A 20164-nucleotide genomic window follows, 5' to 3' on the forward strand; every position below is an offset into this window, starting at 1 on the left:
CCACACACGTTAGTATTGCTATCATGTTATTGTCCAAAAATGCTGGATATTACCATTTTATCATATCTAAAATATCAGCGATATTTACAGTGATGTCTAACTTGTTAGCTAACATTAACTTATAATGAGCAATTTATTATTACTGCTGGTTAATGCTAGAGATTAGAAATATAGGCTATCGTTTGCTCGTTTTTGTTAGTTAACAGGTGATTAACTAATGTTAAAAGATACTTTTGATTTGGAAAAACACCAGTAAAATCATATTGCCGTTTCTTTGTAATTATTGTATGAACTTCATTGTAGTTCTATGGTGCTATCCTGTATTTTTAACACATGGTACTATCATGCATTTTTAGGTGCAATGGTGCAAAATACCATGATAATACCATCGTTTGTTACTACCATGTTTATTTTATACCCTGGTACAAATTTAGGGAATTTAATAATTGCATTAGTTAGCAAAACACATCTAAAGCATTGAGTAAATCACATTTCCTAATTGCATACTTGCATACTAATACGTTTCCTGATTCGCGCAGTGTCCCGTTTCATGATCTCGTTGGTTATCTGACATCATCTACACGCCTGACCCTTGTTCAGATTGACATGTGAAGCGGTCTGAGCGTGTGGCATCCGACTCGTAACCCTGTGGTATTTGGGCACGCGGGGCTGATGGGATGAGAAGAGACAGATATCATACAGCGTGGCGTGTGCAGGGAAAGGCCGAGTGGAAAGGCAAATACTAAGAACGGCCGGGGGACGAGAGGCCTGTCGACTATACACGAGACATCAAACGACACCGAACGGCTCACTGTGACAGGTCACAGGGGTCTGGTCCTCCCGCGGGACAGTCCCAGCTAAATGATGTTTGAGGGGGAAAGTACACACACATGCACGTGTAGATGGGTTGGATCACGCTCGTATGATGACACACACTCTCTAACCAGTGTTCAATCCAGTTATTTCTGCCCTCCCTTCATTTAAAATACATACAGCAGTGGCCAAACGTGATGTCCGGAGGGGATTTTTTTGTTTTTAACAAACCTACAAATTTGATTAGCTATCATAATATGAGTAATAAATATTTAATTTTTATAATTTTTTTTTTTTATATTTTAAATATTGGTTAAGGTATTTATTTGACATTTTTTTTCATATTTCATTGGTTCTCTTTTGCTAGTGCATGCATTCATAATTTCTTTGTATGACTGAAAATAAAATAAAATATATAAATATATATCTTTTTTGTTATTTGGTTTAACTTGATGTACTAAAATATCTCAAATTAAGTAAATTAAAATATAAATAAATAAATTAAATTAAAATAAAAATAAAAAAAACTATTTAAAATATTAGTAACAAAATAACACAGGACTTATGCTCTGAACAACAATATAAAGATATATATTTTTTATGAGTTGTACATAAAACAAAGACTAATGGAGTGCATTTTACGTTTTTCTACTTTAGAAATTTCACTTCAACGTGTAACTTGGAGTTTCGTTCAAATTTAGCAGTTTCCGAGTGAAAATAATGTGTACGCTGTATGGAGTGCCATATTTAAAAAGTAAGGGCCACATTTTCAACGTATTATTTCAAAGGTAAAAATATAAATCAATAAATGGTGTTTTAAACTGAGAAATAAATATGTAAATAGCTACAGTATGCAGGGCTGTTCCTCTGAGGAGGCTGAAATGTGAAGTAACTGAAAGGTCAGCTGTGATAATGAGGGTTATTTATGTGGAAGAATTACACTTTTGCTTCTCCATTTTGCTTTCTGGCCACATTTTTGGATGGTAGTTGATGCTTTTTCATTTGAATATCCATTCTGATTTAATATGCAGTGAACCAGTCATAGAAAAATACATCTTTTATTGTTATCCTCATCTGAGTTATACATGTAGTTAAACGAAACAACAAAATGTTATATTATTAAATCATTTTAAGTGCATTGTCGTTTAATTACATGTTTTTAAATGCATGCATTAATTAAATATAGATTTTCAAAACAGGGACTCAATTCTTTTTTGAACCGGTTTAATGATTCGCTAAAATGATTAATCACATATTTTCCATGCAATCATTTGCAAACATGTCTTTTTGTTACTGGGAACTATTTTACACCAATTGCACTCGATTTCTAGCCAATTAACTATTTTGAAGTGGATCATATTTAGAGAATTCGCTATTGTCTTTATTTCTTTTCTCATCCTAGAAATCACAACTCACTGTATATTTAATTATCGCCTCCGCTAACAGCTGATGATTAGTTAGTTAGTTAGATGTTCACGCACATTTAAACTTGTGGAATAAAAACTCTTTATCCTTGAACTACCCCGTTCCATCCTCCTCCTCTGTGTGAAGGAGGAAGACCTTTGGTCCCGGACGTCTCCGGAGAACGTGAAGCCGTTTGGGAGACTCTTGGCTTCTGGCTCTCGATCGTCCCGCAGCTTAAGAGGTCATGAGGGGGCTGTTGGGTGGAAATCTAATTAGATGATTTTGCTTGAGGGAGCTGTGTTTGCCACTCAATAAACTCCCACACACTGCTTCCTTTTTACAATCTTTCCCTCCTTCACATTATTTTTCTCTGTTTCTCTCTCTGTTTTTCCCTCCAGAAACACCCTCAGGCATTCATTTTGCCCTCGAAATTGGAAATATAACATGACCTTTTGTTGTCACTGTCCTTGGCATCGCAATTAACGTTTGTTTGTCAGCATTCAGTTATTCTTTTTCATATAGATTCTTTTCTCATTTACCCTTGTTTATTTTTATTTTTACAACAGCTCATTAAACAAATGAGGGTCACAACATATGAGGGATGGGATCGTTCCAATTAACAGCTCTGGTTTTGTTAAAAGTCAACATGAAGAATTGACCCTGTTTAATTCTTAATGCACATTCCTGGTTTCATTGTGAATGATTAATCAGTGCATGTTATTTAGAAGAAGAAAAAAAATCGTCATCTTTCAACGTGTAAAACTTGCTCTGCTCTGAAATTCCCTCTTATTTTTCCTCCGCCAGACCGTACCGTATTTTAGAATCAATTAATGATTCTTTTTTTTTTAATTTAATAGGAAGCAATACAACTCCAGTGACTGTTTCAGCAAGTCATTTGTTACGCTCTCTTAAGTATGAAATCGATTTCTGAATAATTGGTCACTTTGCGTTTTGATAGATCAGATTCCTGTCCGATACATGCACCCTCATGTTTTTCCAACCCCGTAAGACCAATTCGTTCATCTTCAGAATACAAATTAAGATATTTAAGATATTAAGATCGCTCCTGCATACAGTCCATAGGCTTCTTGAGGGAATGACAATTGATGGCTTAAAAAAGTCATTAAAGACATCGTTAAAATAGACCAAGTGACTACAGGGGCTCAATATTAAGTTTATCAAACGACGAGAACACTTTTTGTGCGCAAAAACAACAAAAATAACGACTTTATTCAACTATTCGTTTATTTCTCCCTCTGCGCGAGTCAGGTTACTAGTTTAATAGCGTAAGCTTCTGTTATTGTACGTCACACGCATCACACACACATGACCAGCGTCGGCCAATAGTGAGCCTACGTGTGACGTAGCTCTACGCAATCACACTACGTTAACTGACTTACAGGCTCATGGAGAAGGAAGTGAATAGTTGAAATAAAGTCGTTATTTTTGTTGTTTTTTTGCGCACAAAAGTGTTCTCGTCGTTTGATAAAGTTAAGATTGAGCCCCTGTAGTCACTTGGACTATTTTAACAATTTCTTTAATGACTTCTTTAATGAGCCTATGGACTAGTATGCAGGAGTGATCTTAATATCTTAAATATCGTAATTTGTGTTGCGAAGATGAACGAAGGTCTTACGGGGTTGGAAAAACATGAGGGTGAGTAAATACTGACAGAATTTTCATTTTTGGGTGAACTAACCCTTTAATGTACACTTGGTCATGTGAATATTGGCATATCATTTTAGCATTACTTATGTACCATTATAGTATAATGCATGAAAAATGTGTCTTACACTCAAAACAATGTCTTGATGTGTGGTAACTGTATTATAAGTGGATTAATTGACTCCAGAGGTTTACCACATTAGTCTATGCATATGTATAGGTCAGTCATGAAACTCTAGAGGGCGCAGAAAGATTGTCTTTACATGCAATCTGCAAGCAATCACACCATTACCGCATGGCACAAGCTGATTGGCCTCTGCTGATCCTGCAGCCAATGAGATTGCTTGATCAAATCCTCCACCTCCCCCAGCTCCACTTGCCTAGATCTGCTACAGGATTTATGCATGTCTATTTATGCGGCAGCAGCATGCTGTACTTAACTATCAGCAACTCCAGAAATAGTTACGGTATATGTCCACCAAGACCAAATACATTAATATTGCCATATTCAATAACATGCTAAAACATATGCAAGTTAAAATATTAAAGGGATAGTTCACTTTGAAATTAATTTTTGGTGTGTTTTAGCTTGTATTCAAGATGTCTTTGTTTCCGCAGTAGTTTCAATTTTGATATTTTAGGTCAAACCGTTCTTGTCTGTCAGTCATATAATGCAGGTCTATGGTCACCACCTCAAATACTGTTCGTTTTCTCACACAAACCGCTCGTTTCGTGTCTTAGGCCATCAATGTGTACTTCCATTTACGAGTCATTAAATCATGTTTAATTTGGACTTCTCTGTGCATGCTCTTTGAGGTGGTGACCATAGACCTCCATTATATGACTGACAGAGAAGAACAGTTTGACCTAAAAATATCAAAATTGAAACTACTGCTGAAACAAAATCACCTACATCTTGGATGCCCTTGAGGTAAGCTAAAACATACCAAAAAATTAATTTCAAAGTGATCTATCCATTTTAAAGCCTTGAATGCATCTTGGAAGACATTTAAACTGGATCTTTTCTTATGCATGAGTAAAAATTTTACACTTAGTAAAAAATGCATGAATTTTGCAAATATTTTAAATCTTAAATATTCTGTTTTGTCTTCTTCCGAGAAAAGAGTGGCGCATCAATGAAGTCGCCCAAGAAGTGTTAACAGATCCAAACACCATGAAAATAATTTGGATGTGGCTTTTTTATAAAAATAAATAAATAAATACAGCTTCCCAATTCAATTCCCAATCTTGCAAACTGACGGGCAGCATTTCATCCACAAGCACTAGTGCAAACCGACGCAGTAGATGAGGGATGTTTGGAAGGAGGCGCTCAGCGGGACTTCTGCAAAACTTCTCTTTCAAGCTGAGAAGAGTTCAATAAACAAACATCTTTAAAATGTAACATGGCCCGTTTCCCCTGCTTCTCGGTCACGTGGCTGGCGTTTGTGTACGTTTTCTGCACCCCAGACAATGCCAGCAGTCAGTGGAGTTGGAGCATGTTGAATAAAGTGTCGTAAATGTGACCTGCCGTCGCCGTGGCCTATGCATTATCATCCGCAGACAGAAGTGGAGCGCTGCGAATAATGAAGCGCATGGGAAGAATAGGCTAGAATCAACCATAAACATTATCAGCTGCCAAGACTTATGAAAAATGCTTTGGAGTTTCATCACCTGGAGTTTTACTCTAGTGTCCAGAACATTTGTAATTTCAGGGTTCATTGCCTGGTGGTTTAATTATGTTCCAAATGATTGTCTATATCGGTCACAGCTGGTTAATTCTGATGTTGGATCACTATACTTCAATTATTCATTTGTCCCACCATGAAAATGAGTTATTTTATAACTGCCAACACATTACAATAAGGGTGGAAAAGTTGCATCAATGAAAAGCCTTAGCTATTATTGACAATAGAAGATTTGCTACTTTGTTAGTTCATTGTGCATCAACTGATGTTCACATGTATAACTTTTACTGTTAAACAAATGAGGTAATATATGTGGACATTATTTTTAATGAAGATTGATGTGTGCTGTAAATGTAAGTCATTCACAAACGATTTCTTGATTTGTTATCACAACCTTTTTTTTTTCCTTTGTCAAATCAACATAGATTCACTAATGTTGTCTATAGCTAATGTCAAATTTCGAGTTTTAATTAAAATAATCTCTTTCTAGCTCAAATTTGTAGTTCAAAATGTGAAAGGCAACCAGGTTTCTTACTTTGAAGTTCAAAGTGAAAAGGAAACACTGTAAAAAAATATATATATATATATATATATATATATATATATATATATACACAGGGCGATCCAAAATAAAAGCATGTGGGTGCACTGTGTATAATTATTATATATATATATAAATACACACACATGCTTGTATGTATTTAAGAAATATTTTCATGTATATACTCTATATAGATTTAAATATAATTTATATGATATATAAATATAAATATTTTATATAAAAATGATATTTTATATATATCATTTATATATACATGCATGTGTGTGTATTTATATAGATACAAAATAATTATACACAGTGCACCAACATGCATTATGTAAACACAAACTTTTATTTTGGATGCAATTAATCACGATTAATCTTTTGACATTAAGGTTGACATCAAACGATTAATCGTGATTAATCGATTAATTAATCATATATATATATATAAACAAACTCTCTTTGTATGCAAAAGATTCTCCAAAAAAAAGTATGTAAATTGTATTATTATTATTATTATTATATATAAAGAAAGAAAAACTGAAAAAACAACCACAGTACTCCTAAGCAGTCCACACTTTTGTTTTGACAGAAAATCTAATTTTAAGCCATCATTTTTTTACGATTTAATGTATAGCCAAAGCTTGCATGTGTTTAACACCAAATGACAAGTAGGATTTCACACTAGGCTTTCTAAACTTAACTTTACGTTAACTTACTCTCGTAATGATTGGCAAGCCTGCCCGCAGCTCACAGCCTGTGATAACAGCACTGCCGTGAATGAATGTTAACACTGAGGTCTGTTTCTGTGCCAGAATATGTTTCCATGTGAGCTTGACTGACAGTCAGTGGGCTCGAAACCAGCATGAGTAAATGTGCAGTCCAGCTCTTATACATTAGACAGATATCAGCACCTCAGGGCAGAAACATACTGTAAATAACATAGTGTGTGTGTGTGTGTGTGTTTCCTACTGCAGTGGTAAAAAGAAAAACATCAGTACTCAATGGGTGTCAGTTTCCTTGAAACGTGGGCCGTTAGATGTTGCTAGATATATGCATTTCAACTGTTTAAAGTAGTAGTTCACACATACACACACACATAGAAATTCTCATTTTTTACTCAACCTTGAGTCTGTTATTTGTTTCCCATGATTGCAATAATAATAATAATATTTAATACTTTTTTGGAGAACCTTTTGCATATACAAAGAGAGTTTATGGTGACCAAAAACACAGTAAAAATGCAGTAAATAAAAAATACAGTAAATAATACAGTATGTATATACTTAGCTTATACTATATAATACCTATATAAAAACAGACTGAAATTTAAGTTGATGTTCACTGATACTATTCCCTACTGCCAAATCTCTTAATTATGTTCATGTAAAAGACATTTAATTTATTTATTCATTAATATATATATATATATATTTAATTTATTTAATTTATTTTTTATTTAATTTATTTATTCATTTATATATATATATATATATTATTATAGATTATTATAGCTTATAAAGGCATCTGCCTAATGTATAAAAGTAAATATGTTGCATTGATGCCAAAAGTCATTGTCTCTGTGCACCACTTCAAAATGCAGAATTAAGCATGACATTTGAGAGACTTTAAATATTTCCTCACGCAAATCTACCGTATGACTTTATAAGACATGTGCATAAATATAGACCTTGTATGAAAAAGTGTTGCACCAAAAATAACAGCACAGAGGTTTGACATGGCATGATGCGAGAGTGAGCGATCAATGACAGAATGTCAATGTTAAAGCTTCTGTGGTATTTTTACATTGTATGCATTTGGCAGACACTTTTATCCAAAGCAAAAGACACATTCACAATCTCATTAGTTCTTGCTTACCTTGGGAACCAAACCCATGACCTTGGCATTGCAAGCGCCAACGCTCTATTGTTTGAGCTACAGCGAATGATGGGTTCCTCGTCCATTAGAGTCGAAGCGAGCGCGTCCTGGAGGACTGAGGCTTAAACACAAGCACTTTGCCACTTTTGGAAACACCAGCTTTAATCATTTTGAAGGGAAGACATCAGAGTTAGTGTGGGGTCTCCTTTGAGTATATACTGTGTGCGTCTCAAGCATTTGTCCTTGCTTTCACTTTCCGTGTGTGTGCGCGCGTGTTTCCCTTTCATTTTCCAATCTGAGGAAGCTCGAGTGTTCCTCTCTGACTTTAGGGAGCAGGAAAGACTTTGCAAAAAGAATTTTTAATTTACTTTATTTTTTCCTCCCCTCTCCTCTAATTACACTTTTGGATTTTCTATCACCTCCCTAAAAATTGACTTAAATGGCGTGCAAGCCTTTTGATGACCGTGTAATGAGAAATGAGCAACGAGAGAACATGGGAATTTTAGCGGGATTGTCTGAAGTGCCGCCCACTCCCTCTCTTTTTCCCGAGCCTCTGTTCCTCCCGCCCTCCTAAACGCTTCCATCTGTTGTCTCACACACACCGGCTAATGTAGTAACTGGGCCCGATGCCTCTCACAAGTACACCCACTCTCTCTGCGACAGCAACTTCTTCGCCTTGCACTTCTGATTCGTCATTCGGAAGCCTATAGGCCGAGAGCTCGTGTGGATTTATAATGAGAAAAAGAGGGTATTTTGTTGTTACATTTTCAGGAAAAGATGTCCGCACCGGTGTTTCTAATGCGCTTCGTGATTGCAAAACACTCCTGTATGTTCATATTTGCATGATTTGTAATATTTAATCATTACAGATCACTGTACAAAGCTCGACTAGTTGAGTTCTGCCGGTATTCTGTGCTGGTTTTATGTTTGTGCACAACAGTTCCCTGAATATATTTGGAATCTATTAATATCATAAAAGTGAAAGTTTTGCATTCACAAAGCACATTACAAATGAACCATTGCTGTGGACATCTGTGCAATTAAAGGGATAGTTCGCTTTGAAATTAGTTTTTTGGTAATTTAACGTGTTTTTTCTCGAAACACGATGACTTTATTCTGGATATTTAATGAGTTTGTTCTCAAGATTGTATTTCGACTTTTTTCTCGAAATTTAACGATTTTTTTCTCTAAAAAAAACAACGACTTTATTCTCGATATTTAATGAGTTTATTCTCAAGATTGTATTTCGACTTTGAAATTCTTTGAGTTCACTTTAAAATTAATTTTTTGGTATGTTTTAGCTTACCTCAAGGGCATCCAAGATGTTGGTGTCTTTGTTTCCGCAGTTTCAATTTTGATATTTTTAGGTCAAACCGTTCTTGTCTGTCAGTCATATAATGGAGGTCTATGGTCACCACCTCAAAGAGCATGCACAGAGAAGTCCAAATTAAACATGATTTAATGACTCGTAAATGTAAGTACACATTGATGGCCTAAGACACGAAACGAGCGGTTTGTGTGAGAAAAACGAACCGTATGAGACAGACAAGAACGGTTTGACCTAAAAATATCAACTACTGCAGAAACAAAGACACCTACATCTTGGATGCCCTTGAGGTAAAACAAAAATTAATTTCAAAGTGAACTATCCCTTTAAAAATAACTTCCCTTCAACCTATCAAGTGTTGGCCAGAGGCTGACAGGAACTGCACGGCACGACTTGTGTTTGCAAGCACTGTTTGTGACAGCACCAGCTGCATGAACTTGGCAATATAGATAGTATGCACACTTTGGTCTGTCACCGGTGTCGGCCGTGTGGACGTGCTCCAGAAACAGGTGTACAGTGAGTCATTTACATAAGGTATATATTGACTTGTCGACTACTTTTCTGACTGAATATGAGTAGTCATGCAATCTGGTCTACGTTCCTTCAGTGTTTTTTTTCACCTGTTTTATGATCCAGCATCTGATCACTTATTAACCTAACAGCACTCCTTCTTATTCAACAACGTGTATGATTTGAGGAGTCATGCATGTACGATATTTCATTCAAATCTATTTCTGTCTCTTTCTCCAGCTCATTCACACCATCAGCGTAGTGGACAGGGATGAACCGCAGTCTGGACATCGCTTCTATTTCACGCTGGCACCCGAAGCCTCCAACAACCGACACTTTACACTGTGGGACATCAAGGGTGAGAGACTGGACCTCTTTATCATACATTTTGGATGAACTGGAACATTTTCTTTTACATGCACGAATATTGCATTTAATACCAGGCAAAAGTTTGGAATAATTACTGCAGTCTTCACTGTCACATGATCCTCCAGAAATCATTCTAGTGTGTTGATTTGATGATTATTAATAATGGTCCTAACCCTAAAAAAAAAAAATGTATATATATGAAAAACCTCACAATCGCTTAGGCAGGCAAGACAGGCGAGAAGTGGTTTCAATGGAACAGCAACTCTGTCCCAAGTTGAGACACTCCCACACTGCACTCCTTCTTTTAATGCATCTTAGACATTACACATAACATACAGAAAGAAAAAAATGGAGAAGATAGGGACTGAAGAGTTATCTTATATTATCTTATTATATTATCTTTTATTTTGGAGAGTGCTGACAATGGTAATTGTTAAATACGGAAGAGGATTAGGGCCAAGCAATAATAAAAATATAAAACCATCTCGAGATTTAAGTTTTTAGTTTTAAGTTTTAGATTTCTCAATATTTAATGAGTTTATTCTCAAGATTGTATTTCGACTTTTTTTCTCTAAATTTAACAAGTTTTTTTTCTCGAAAAACGACGACTTTATTCTCATATTTATTGAGTTTTTTCTCAAGATTGTATTTCGACTATTTTTCTCGAAATTTAACGAGTTTTTTCTCGAAACACAACGACTTTATTCTCGATATTTAATGAGTTTATTCTCAAGATTGTATTTCGACTTTTTTCTCGAAATTTAACGATCTTTTTTCTCAAAAAACAACGACTTTATTCTCGATATTTATTGAGTTTTTTCTCAAGATTGTATTTCGACTATTTTTCTCGAAATTTAACGAGTTTTTTCTCGAAACACAACAATTTTATTCTCGATATTTAATGAGTTTATTCTCAAGATTGAATTTCAACTTTTTTTCCTTGAAATTTAACGATTTTTTTCTCGAAAAACGACGACTTTATTCTCGATATTTAATGAGTTTATTCTCAAGATTGTATTTCGACTATTTTTCTCGAAATTTAATGAGTTTTTTCTCGAAACACAACGACTTTACTCTCGATAATTAATGAGTTTATTCTCAAGATTGTATTTCAACTTTTTTTTTCAAAAATTAACGAGTTTTTTCTCGAAACACAACGACTTTACTCTCGATATTTAATGAGTTTGTTCTCAAGATTGTATTTCGACTTTTTTTTCTTAAAATTTACCAAATTTTTTTTTGGAAACACAACGACTTTATTCTCAATATTTAATGACTTTATTCTCAAAATTGTATTTCGACTTTTTTCTCGATATTTAATGAGTTTATTCTCAAGATTGTATTTCAACTTTTTTTTCTCGAAATTTAACGAGTTTTTTTTCTCAAAACATTACTTTTTTTCTCGATATTTAATGAGTTTATTCTCAAGATTGTATTTTGACATTTTTCGTGAAATTTAACCTATTTTTAAGTTTAATCTCGCATTATAATGGCTTTAATCTCGAGATGGTTTTATTTTAATTGTTTTGCTTGGCCCTAATCCTCTTCCGTAGTTCCATAGGAGGAAAGATGAAAATAAAAATAAAAATAAAAATTGACTAATACAATATTGGCAGTATGATGGTAGTGAGGAGTGGTAGTGTAATAATATTTCACAATATTACTGTTTTTTTTTTTTTTTTTCACTGTATTTTTGATCAAATAAAAGCAGCCTTGGTCCGTAAGCAGGAGAGACTTCTTTCCAAAACATTTAAAAAATCTTTTGATAAGTAGTGATCTGTTAGCTATTGAAATTAGTCAAAAATGTGCCACATATAAGCAAATTTATAGCTAAAACCAGAACATGTGCAGGGTTTTTTACGCTCAGTTTTGAGTATTGAAGCAGAATTTTAACTCTGGTCCCTGTTGGGTTTAGCAAAGACATTTGACCTTTGACTCCTGTGTGTACGATGACCACAGCTCAGGTCTGTCTCCTGCAAAGGAGAAATCAATAGGAGGACAGTCTTCTGCTTAATCCTCTCGTGTTGGACACTTTTAGGCCGTCTGCCCATCTTCAGGCGGAATTGAAACGTCAGGTTGTTTGTTGAGTCTGATGTTCTGTTAGAAAAGATTTCTTGTTGAAGAAAAATCACCCGACCAGTGAGAGTTTTTCTACAGAGCATTTTTACTCTATCTTTGAGCGAACTTCCCCAAGCGGACACCTTATCTCTGACTCTTGATAATCTGATGGATACAGGCTGTTTGGTGTTCGACACTCCCTCGACAGGACGCTCCGCCGTCTCCGACCCGCACGAGGTGTCAGAAAAGTATGAGCCCAGTTTATTCACTCTCTCGAAAAGACCAGAAAAGAAAAGAAAAAACCTTTTGTTGTAAGTCTGACTTGACAAATGCAATCTTTCATGAATGCTCCCGAGAGGTAGGCCACATTGTCACTTTTATGACATTACCTTCTGTTGTAGCATCTGGTGTTTGTGTTCGGAAACTGAGAATGAGGGGTATTTAATATTTCTGTCCAATTCATATGCATAGCTTTTCTGTTATGCACTGGGAATTCTGTTGTTTTGATTATTTTGACTTTAAGAGTCATTATTTAAAGACCCCAAATTGAGGTTTTGTGGCTTTTATTCCATGTCAAAAGTTGACAAATGTTTAGCAGATTAACACGTTACACATGATTACAAAATGAAAAGTAAATAGAAAATAGACAGACACACAGACATACACAGAGACACACACAGATAGATCAAAATTACATGTATTTGATAGAATTACAGAGAGAGAGAGATTTTAATGCAAACCATCCAACCAATCAGGATCAAGTATTCAGACAGACCATGGTATAAATAAAGATAAAGTATTCTAGTAGGCAAGGATACTTTAGGAATGTCCCTATAATGCCATCTGAGTTGATTATTGACGTGAATCCGTCTGCAAATAATCAGGCATCTTCTCCTTAGATAGCTCTCAAATGTATATTTTTCATTTCTGTTTTGCTTTGTCAGTCTTATATTATATTTGTTGTCTCTCCCCAAACGGCGGGGTTGTGTTATTGCCAGGCTCTTTAGAGATGTGTGTAAGTTTCTTTAGAGATGTGTGTTAGTTGATGTGACGCATGGGCAAATCCAGACTGATCTGACAGGATGGAAATGTCAACTGTGGAGAGCCAGGGAAATGTCAGCGGAGCACATGAGGGCCACACAGACACAAACACATGATGCACGCTTGAGCGGAGACCCCTGCGCACGGGGGACGCTCAACACACATACACATGGTCACACACTCACGCACACACACACCACTATATATATATATATATATATATATTTATATATACACTCTAAAAAATGATAGGGTGTTTCAGCCCAAATGTGGGTCAAATATGGACAAACCCAAATGTTGGGTTAGAAATATAATTAAAAATTACAGTTTAAAGTGAAATTTGAAGTTGTATTAAAATTTTAAATGACATTTACCCAGCATTTGGGTTTGTCCCTATTTCACCCAAATTTGGGCTGAAACAACCCAGCATTTTTTAGAGTTTATAATATATATATATATACTAATATAAACTGTTTATAATATATACACTCTGGTTTTGGTCATGTGTCGGTCTCGATACACTTTGGTCTTGGTCTCAGTCTCGATACACTCTGGTCTTGGTCTTGGTCTCAGTCTCGATACACTCTGGTCTTGGTTTTGTCTCGGTCTTGATACACTCTGGTCTTGGTCTTGGTCTCAGTCTCGATACACTTTGGTCTTGGTCTCAGTCTCGATACACTCTGGTCTTGGTTTTGTCTCGGTCTCGATACACTCTGGTCTTGGTCTTGGTCTCAGTCTCGATACACTCTGGTCTTGGTCTTGGTCTCAGTCTCGATACACTCTGGTCTTGGTTTTGGTCTCAGTCTCGATACACTCTGGTCTTGGTCTTGGTCTCAGTCTCGATACACTCTGGTCTTGGTCTTGGTCTTGGTCTCAGTCTCGATACACTCTGGTCTTGGTCTTGGTCTCAGTCTCGATACACTCTGGTCTTGGTCTTGGTCTCAGTCTCGATACACTCTGATCTTGGTTTTGGTCTCAGTCTCGATACACTCTGGTCTTGGTCTTGTCTCGGTCTCGATACACTCTGGTCTTGGTCTTGGTCTCAGTCTCGATACACTCTGGTCTTGGTCTTGGTCTCAGTCTCGATACACTCTGGTCTTGGTCTTGGTCTCAGTCTCGATACACTCTGGTCTTGGTCTTGGTCTCAGTCTCGATACACTCTGGTCTTGGTCTTGGTCTCAGTCTCGATACACTCTGGTCTTGGTCTTGGTCTCAGTCTCGATACACTCTGGTCTTTGGTCATGTGTTGGTCTCGAATCGATACACTCTGGTCTTGGTCTTGTCTTGGTCTCTACACTCTGGTCTTGGTCTTGTCTCGGTCTCGATACACTCTGGTCTTGGTCTTGTCTCGGTCTCGATACACTCTGGTCTTGGTCTTGGTCTCAGTCTCGATACACTCTGGTCTTGGTCTTGGTCTCAGTCTCGATACACTCTGGTCTTGGTCTTGTCTCGGTCTCGATACACTCTGGTCTTGGTCTTGGTCTCAGTCTCGATACACTCTGGTCTTTGGTCATGTGTTGGTCTCGAATCGATATACACTCTGGTCTTGGTTTTGTCTCGAATCGATATACACTCTGGTCTTGGTCTTGTCTTGGTCTCTACACTCTGGTCTTGGTCTTGTCTCGGTCTCGATACACTCTAGTCTTTGGTCATGTGTCGGTCTCGATACACTCTGGTCTTGGTCTTGTCTCGGTCTCAATACACTCTGGTCTTAGTCTTGTCTTGGTCTCGGGTTAGCTGGTCTTGACTACAACACTAATAGTGGCTCCAAACGGATGTGAGTGGTGGAACAGGCAATAGCATCCTAACAGCATTTGTTTCATTTGATTTCAGGATGAAATATGACCCAAAAACTCTCCTAAAATGACACCTACACAGGTTTCCCCTCTCAAGCACACTCAAAAGAACACACTTTGCATCCTCCCCCGTCCCATATCCCCCATACTTCTGTTTTCATGGACACATTTGTCAACCTGTCAGATTAAATCTGTCACTTCTTTCTCTTCGACACCGCAGCGCTGCGTTACCTTCTCCCTCTGTGATCCGACACACGAGGACAAGCGCGGGTTTTATAGCTAACTTTTCCCCTCTCTGTGCTAGTGATCCAACTGTCCTTTCACTGTAATGTTGAATAGCCACATCGGAGTGCATCGGGAGAGAGAGAGAGAGCGGGGGCTTGTTTGGCACGTTGGGAATTTGATTGACGACTCCAAACAAAACATCTTTTGGCTTTTGATTTCGGACAGCTTGCCTGGAGCCAGTCAAGAGCACGAGCTGTTTTCTCTCACCAGAGTTTCGTTTGTCTCTCCCTTAACATTCCCCGTGTCCGATTTCACCCCGGTTGTCTTTTGGCGTGCTTTTAGTCGAAACAGAACGTATAGCGCAGGCAGAGGGCATTGTTCATTGTTACTGGGTTTGTTTGGGGATTTGTTTTGGCATCGGCGGTAAGTTTTGTTCTGGTTGGTTTTCACAGTTCTCTTTCCATCTTCTGATCAGTTGGCTGATCCTGTGATGCACAAACGTTACAATGTGATTCGGTCTGGTGCCCAAAACAAGTATTTATACCAAAACAAGTATGAATGTGTAAAAACATCAGATCAAGTGACTAGATATGTGATATTTTGTTATCTAATGTGATGACATTAATGTTAATTTGGCTCAAGTATCCATCCACTTTTCAGGAATGGATTTTATTATTTTATATGCTAATACAGGTCAAAAGTTTGAAATAATTCAGATTTTTTTCATGTTTTTGCTCACCAAGGCTGCATTTATTTCATGCAACATTTTTCAGTAAAAGATATTAATTGTGTGAAATATTATTACAATTTTAAATAATTGTTTTCTAGTGTAATGCCATTCATTCCTTATATATTATTCCTTATTTATATCCTTATAATACCAAAGTTACTCAGCTATTAAAATTCAGCTTCGCTATCACAAAATAAATTACATTTTAAAGTAATTTTCAAATAGAAAACACCTATATAAACGGTAATAATATTTCACAATATTACTACTGTATTTTTGATCAAATAAATGCAGCCGTTGTGAGCTTTAAACATTTAAAAGACTCAAAGATTATGTATATTATATTTTGCAAAATCACATAAATACATTTTTACATTCACAAATTTGATTTAAAACCCAAACATGAAAGGTTTCCCTGTTGTTTTCCATGGATTTAAATTAAATCTTTAAGCTATTCTCTACAATATTTCATCAGCTAGTTATTGCTGTTGTCTTGCGTAGAGTAAAACCTGCCGAATCATTCTTTCGAGTCGATTCTTTTTTGTGAGTCACTCTGAATGACTTGTTAGCGAAATGAATCCTTTTAAAAATCCATATCCAACGACTGGAAAGGTCATAGTAATTCATCGGTCGAAAAGTGCAGAAACCCTTATAAACGTAAGCACTAAATTTGATTCACAGCTTTTGATGACTCGAAATCAATTATGAAGTTAATCTGAGCGCTGATACGAGGTGCTGGACTCAATCAATGCTCCTCTTTTTGTCATTTAGGTGTTTTCCAGAAAGACGCGGCCCAACTCGATTAATATTGAAAGGTCACGGCTCCTTGCTCTTTAATAAATGATTGGTTGATGAATTTGACATAACCCAATCAATGACTGTGTCTCGGTCACATTTTAAAACACATTGGCGTTCGGATCTCAGTGTTTACTTCAGCTCATTGCAGGGAAAACAGCTCAGCGGTTGTTTGGTTATGATAATGTCTCCATTTCTGGTGTTTTTAGACTTTAGAAAGGGAAATGGATTTGTTTCCTATATGATGGCGTGTGCTATAGCCTATTTATGAGAATGAGAGAGCCTTTGAGAGAAGATTTACTGGTCCAGTCAAGTCACAATGTCGTAGTGCTTTTACTCAGCAAAACTCCCCGTGTCTGTAACGGATCTGGTAACGCGGGCTGTATTTATCAGAAAGTCATGCTCTAGCGCTGGAGGTGACAGTGATGTATGTCCTGTATGATGAATGGCTTTTGTGCCTGTATGCAAGTCCATTAGTTGAGCTGTTGCTGTAGTATTTTGCTGTTCGTCAGTGTTAGTCACATTCATACATCTGGCGTTTCAGCAGCCGCTGGAAAAGCTTTTAGGCAGTTCTGGGGAACTTTAGATTTGCTGTTTCTAGCTCTTAACCACACAATTATATTCTTTATCTATATATGTATATATATATATATTCCAGATTTCCCCACATTAGCCCTATAAAACAGAATGTGGTCCCGACATACATTACTGGTTATCCACCCTTAGATCATTTCTTTGGGAGGAGTCAGTGATATAACAGTTTTAGGACTTGTGCTGTACTGACACACAACATGTATCTCTTTTTCCTTGCAGTGTGTTTGTAGCAGACATGATTGTGCACCATCATCTTCTACCACCATCACTGTTTATTAAAGGAGTAGTTCACTTTTAAAAAAACAAAAACTTTTGCTGATAATTTACTCGCCCCCATGTCATCCAATATGTCCATGTCTTTCTTTCTTCATTCGAAAACAAATTAAGGTTTTTGATGAAAACATTCCAGGATTTTTCTCGATATAATGGACTTCAATGGGGTCCAAACGGTTCAAGTTCCAAATGAGAGTTTCAGTGCAGCTTCAAAGGGCTTTAAACGACACCAGACGATGAATAAGGGTTTTGTTTGTTTGTTTGTTCTCTTAACTCCCAATTATATTATTTTATGTGTATATATATATATATATATATATATATATATATATATTCTAGATTTCCCCACATTTTTATATATATATGTGTTCAGAAAAAAGGTACAAAAGCTGTCAATGGGTCAGTACCCTTCGAAAGAGTTCTAATATGTACAATTTAGGTACTAATGTGTACTTTTGATACCAATATGTACCTTTGAGGGACTAATATGCACTTGAAGGACTATTGAGGGACTATGAAGGTGTACCTTTTGGTACCGCCACAGTGACAGCTTTTTACCTTTATTTCTGAAAGTATACTGTATGCAGTATTATGCTGTAAACTGATATTGTGAAATATAAGTATTTACTAAATACAACTAACTGTCATTAGAATATTAGTAGACTGTCAGCTTACAGAAATATCTGCTAACACTTTATTTTGTTGGTTCCCTAACAGACATTCAACTGACTATAAGTAACTTGGCGACTACAAGTAAACTTATTCTCCTAACCCAAAGCCTAACACCTAACCATAACCTGACTAATACTCTAATGAGAGTTAGTTGAAATGTAGTTGAAAAGTTACTTATAATTAGCAGAACGTCTAAAGTGACTATCGAAATAAAGTGTAACCAAAAAAAATCTGCATTTATTTTTGTGACCGTGTATAAACAGTGTATAAACCTTGTTAAAGTCACTTTTGATCAATTCAATGTGTCCTCGCTGCTGAAAAGTATTCTTTTCCTCATTGAAAAGTTTCGACCCCAAACTTCTGAACTTCTAAATATTCTCAAATATTTAGTACTTTTCCCTCCTGATTTTTAAAAGCGTTGAAAGTAACAGCAAGTTGACTAATTGGTCGTAATGAAAAGTCCTGTATAATTAGGCTCACCTTTTGCATTTATTGAGCCATGTTACGTAACATTCTGTGTGTCCTCTCCTCTCACTAGACAACACAGCCGGCATCAGAACGCAGCGGTCTGGGTTTAACCGTCAGGAGCAGAACGTGTACCTGTTGCCCATCCTGGTGGTGGACAGCGGCCCTCCGGCCCTCAGCAGCACGGGGACCCTCACCATACACGTGTGTGGCTGTGACCCGGACGGGGCCATTCAGTCCTGCAACGCCACGGCGTACGTCATGTCCGCTGCGCTCAGCCCTGGCGCTCTCATCGCACTGCTGGTGTGCATCCTCATTCTCATCGGTAAAACCTTTTACTTCATCTTTCTTTATTGATTGCTTTTTTCCACGTTCATCTTTCTTCATTTGAGAATGAAAAATTCTCTATATCAGTGTCAGTGTTTCTCCATTGTAGTTTTCTTCAACGAACACGTTCCTCATTTCAATAATTTATGCGCAGAATAAAGGGGCGGGGCCTGGTTGAGTTAGTTAGTTGTGTGTTGAAACTGGTGGTTATGGTAAGGGGCGGGATCATTTCCCAAACACACTCTAAGCGCCGAATCAATCACAACACACTGCTCCAGCCGACCAATCAGAGCACAGTGTGCTTTTCAGAAGGAGGGGCTTCATAGAGACAGGAACTAAACAGGGGTGTGTTAACCAGTTAGCAACTTTGTTGGTTCACTCTAAACAAGGGTTGTTTTAACCCAAATTTGGGTCAAGTATGGACAAACCCAAATGTTGGGTTAAAAATGATTTCAAACTTCAACTTTCACTTTTTAACTTTATATTTTTTAATTGCATTTTTAACCCAACATTTGAGTTTGTCCATATTTGACCCAAATTTGGGTTGGAAGAACCCCACATTTTTTTTAGAGTTTCCCATTGCCAACTAAGTTTCTAACAGGTTGGCAACTATGGTTTTGGGAAACGCACCCCAGAGCGTTACTGGCAGACTACACTATAAAAATGCTGGGTTGTTTTATCCCAATTTTGGGTAAAATATGGACAAACCCAGCCATTGGGTTGGGTTACACTTTTAAATTACATTTTTTAACCCAATGGCTGGGTTTGTCCATATTTTACCCAAAATTGGGTTAAAACAACCCAGCATTGTTAGAGTGTAGAAGTGAGGAGCTGCAACAATGGTGAATATGAGGAAAATAATCAACACTCAAGCATTAAAACCTGTTCTAGTGAAAAAATTAAATCAAGGGCATAATATGGCCTCTTTAAATACAAATGTGAAATGCATGCTTCAGGAAGCCAAAGCAGGAAAGAAAATATTGCAGTGTTGGA

The 20164-nt window shown here is 36.7% G+C and overlaps 1 protein-coding gene across 5 annotated transcripts in view; it reads left to right on the forward strand.

Moving 5' to 3' along the window:
- The window catches only part of cdh22 (cadherin 22), a 289056-nt gene that overhangs the window by 252087 nt on the left and 16805 nt on the right, over positions 1-20164 (forward strand). For all 5 annotated transcript variants that reach the window (XM_089134499.1, XM_089134498.1, XM_089134502.1 and 2 more), the window contains 2 exons: positions 10067-10184; positions 18918-19169. In XM_089134499.1, coding sequence (XP_088990625.1) covers positions 10067-10184; positions 18918-19169 — 370 coding nt within the window. The remainder of the gene's footprint in view (positions 1-10066; positions 10185-18917; positions 19170-20164) is intronic.

The sequence above is a fragment of the Pimephales promelas genome, chromosome 8 (genome assembly GCF_988280905.1).
Source record: "Pimephales promelas chromosome 8, fPimPro1.hap1.1, whole genome shotgun sequence".
Classification (NCBI taxonomy): domain Eukaryota; kingdom Metazoa; phylum Chordata; class Actinopteri; order Cypriniformes; family Leuciscidae; genus Pimephales; species Pimephales promelas.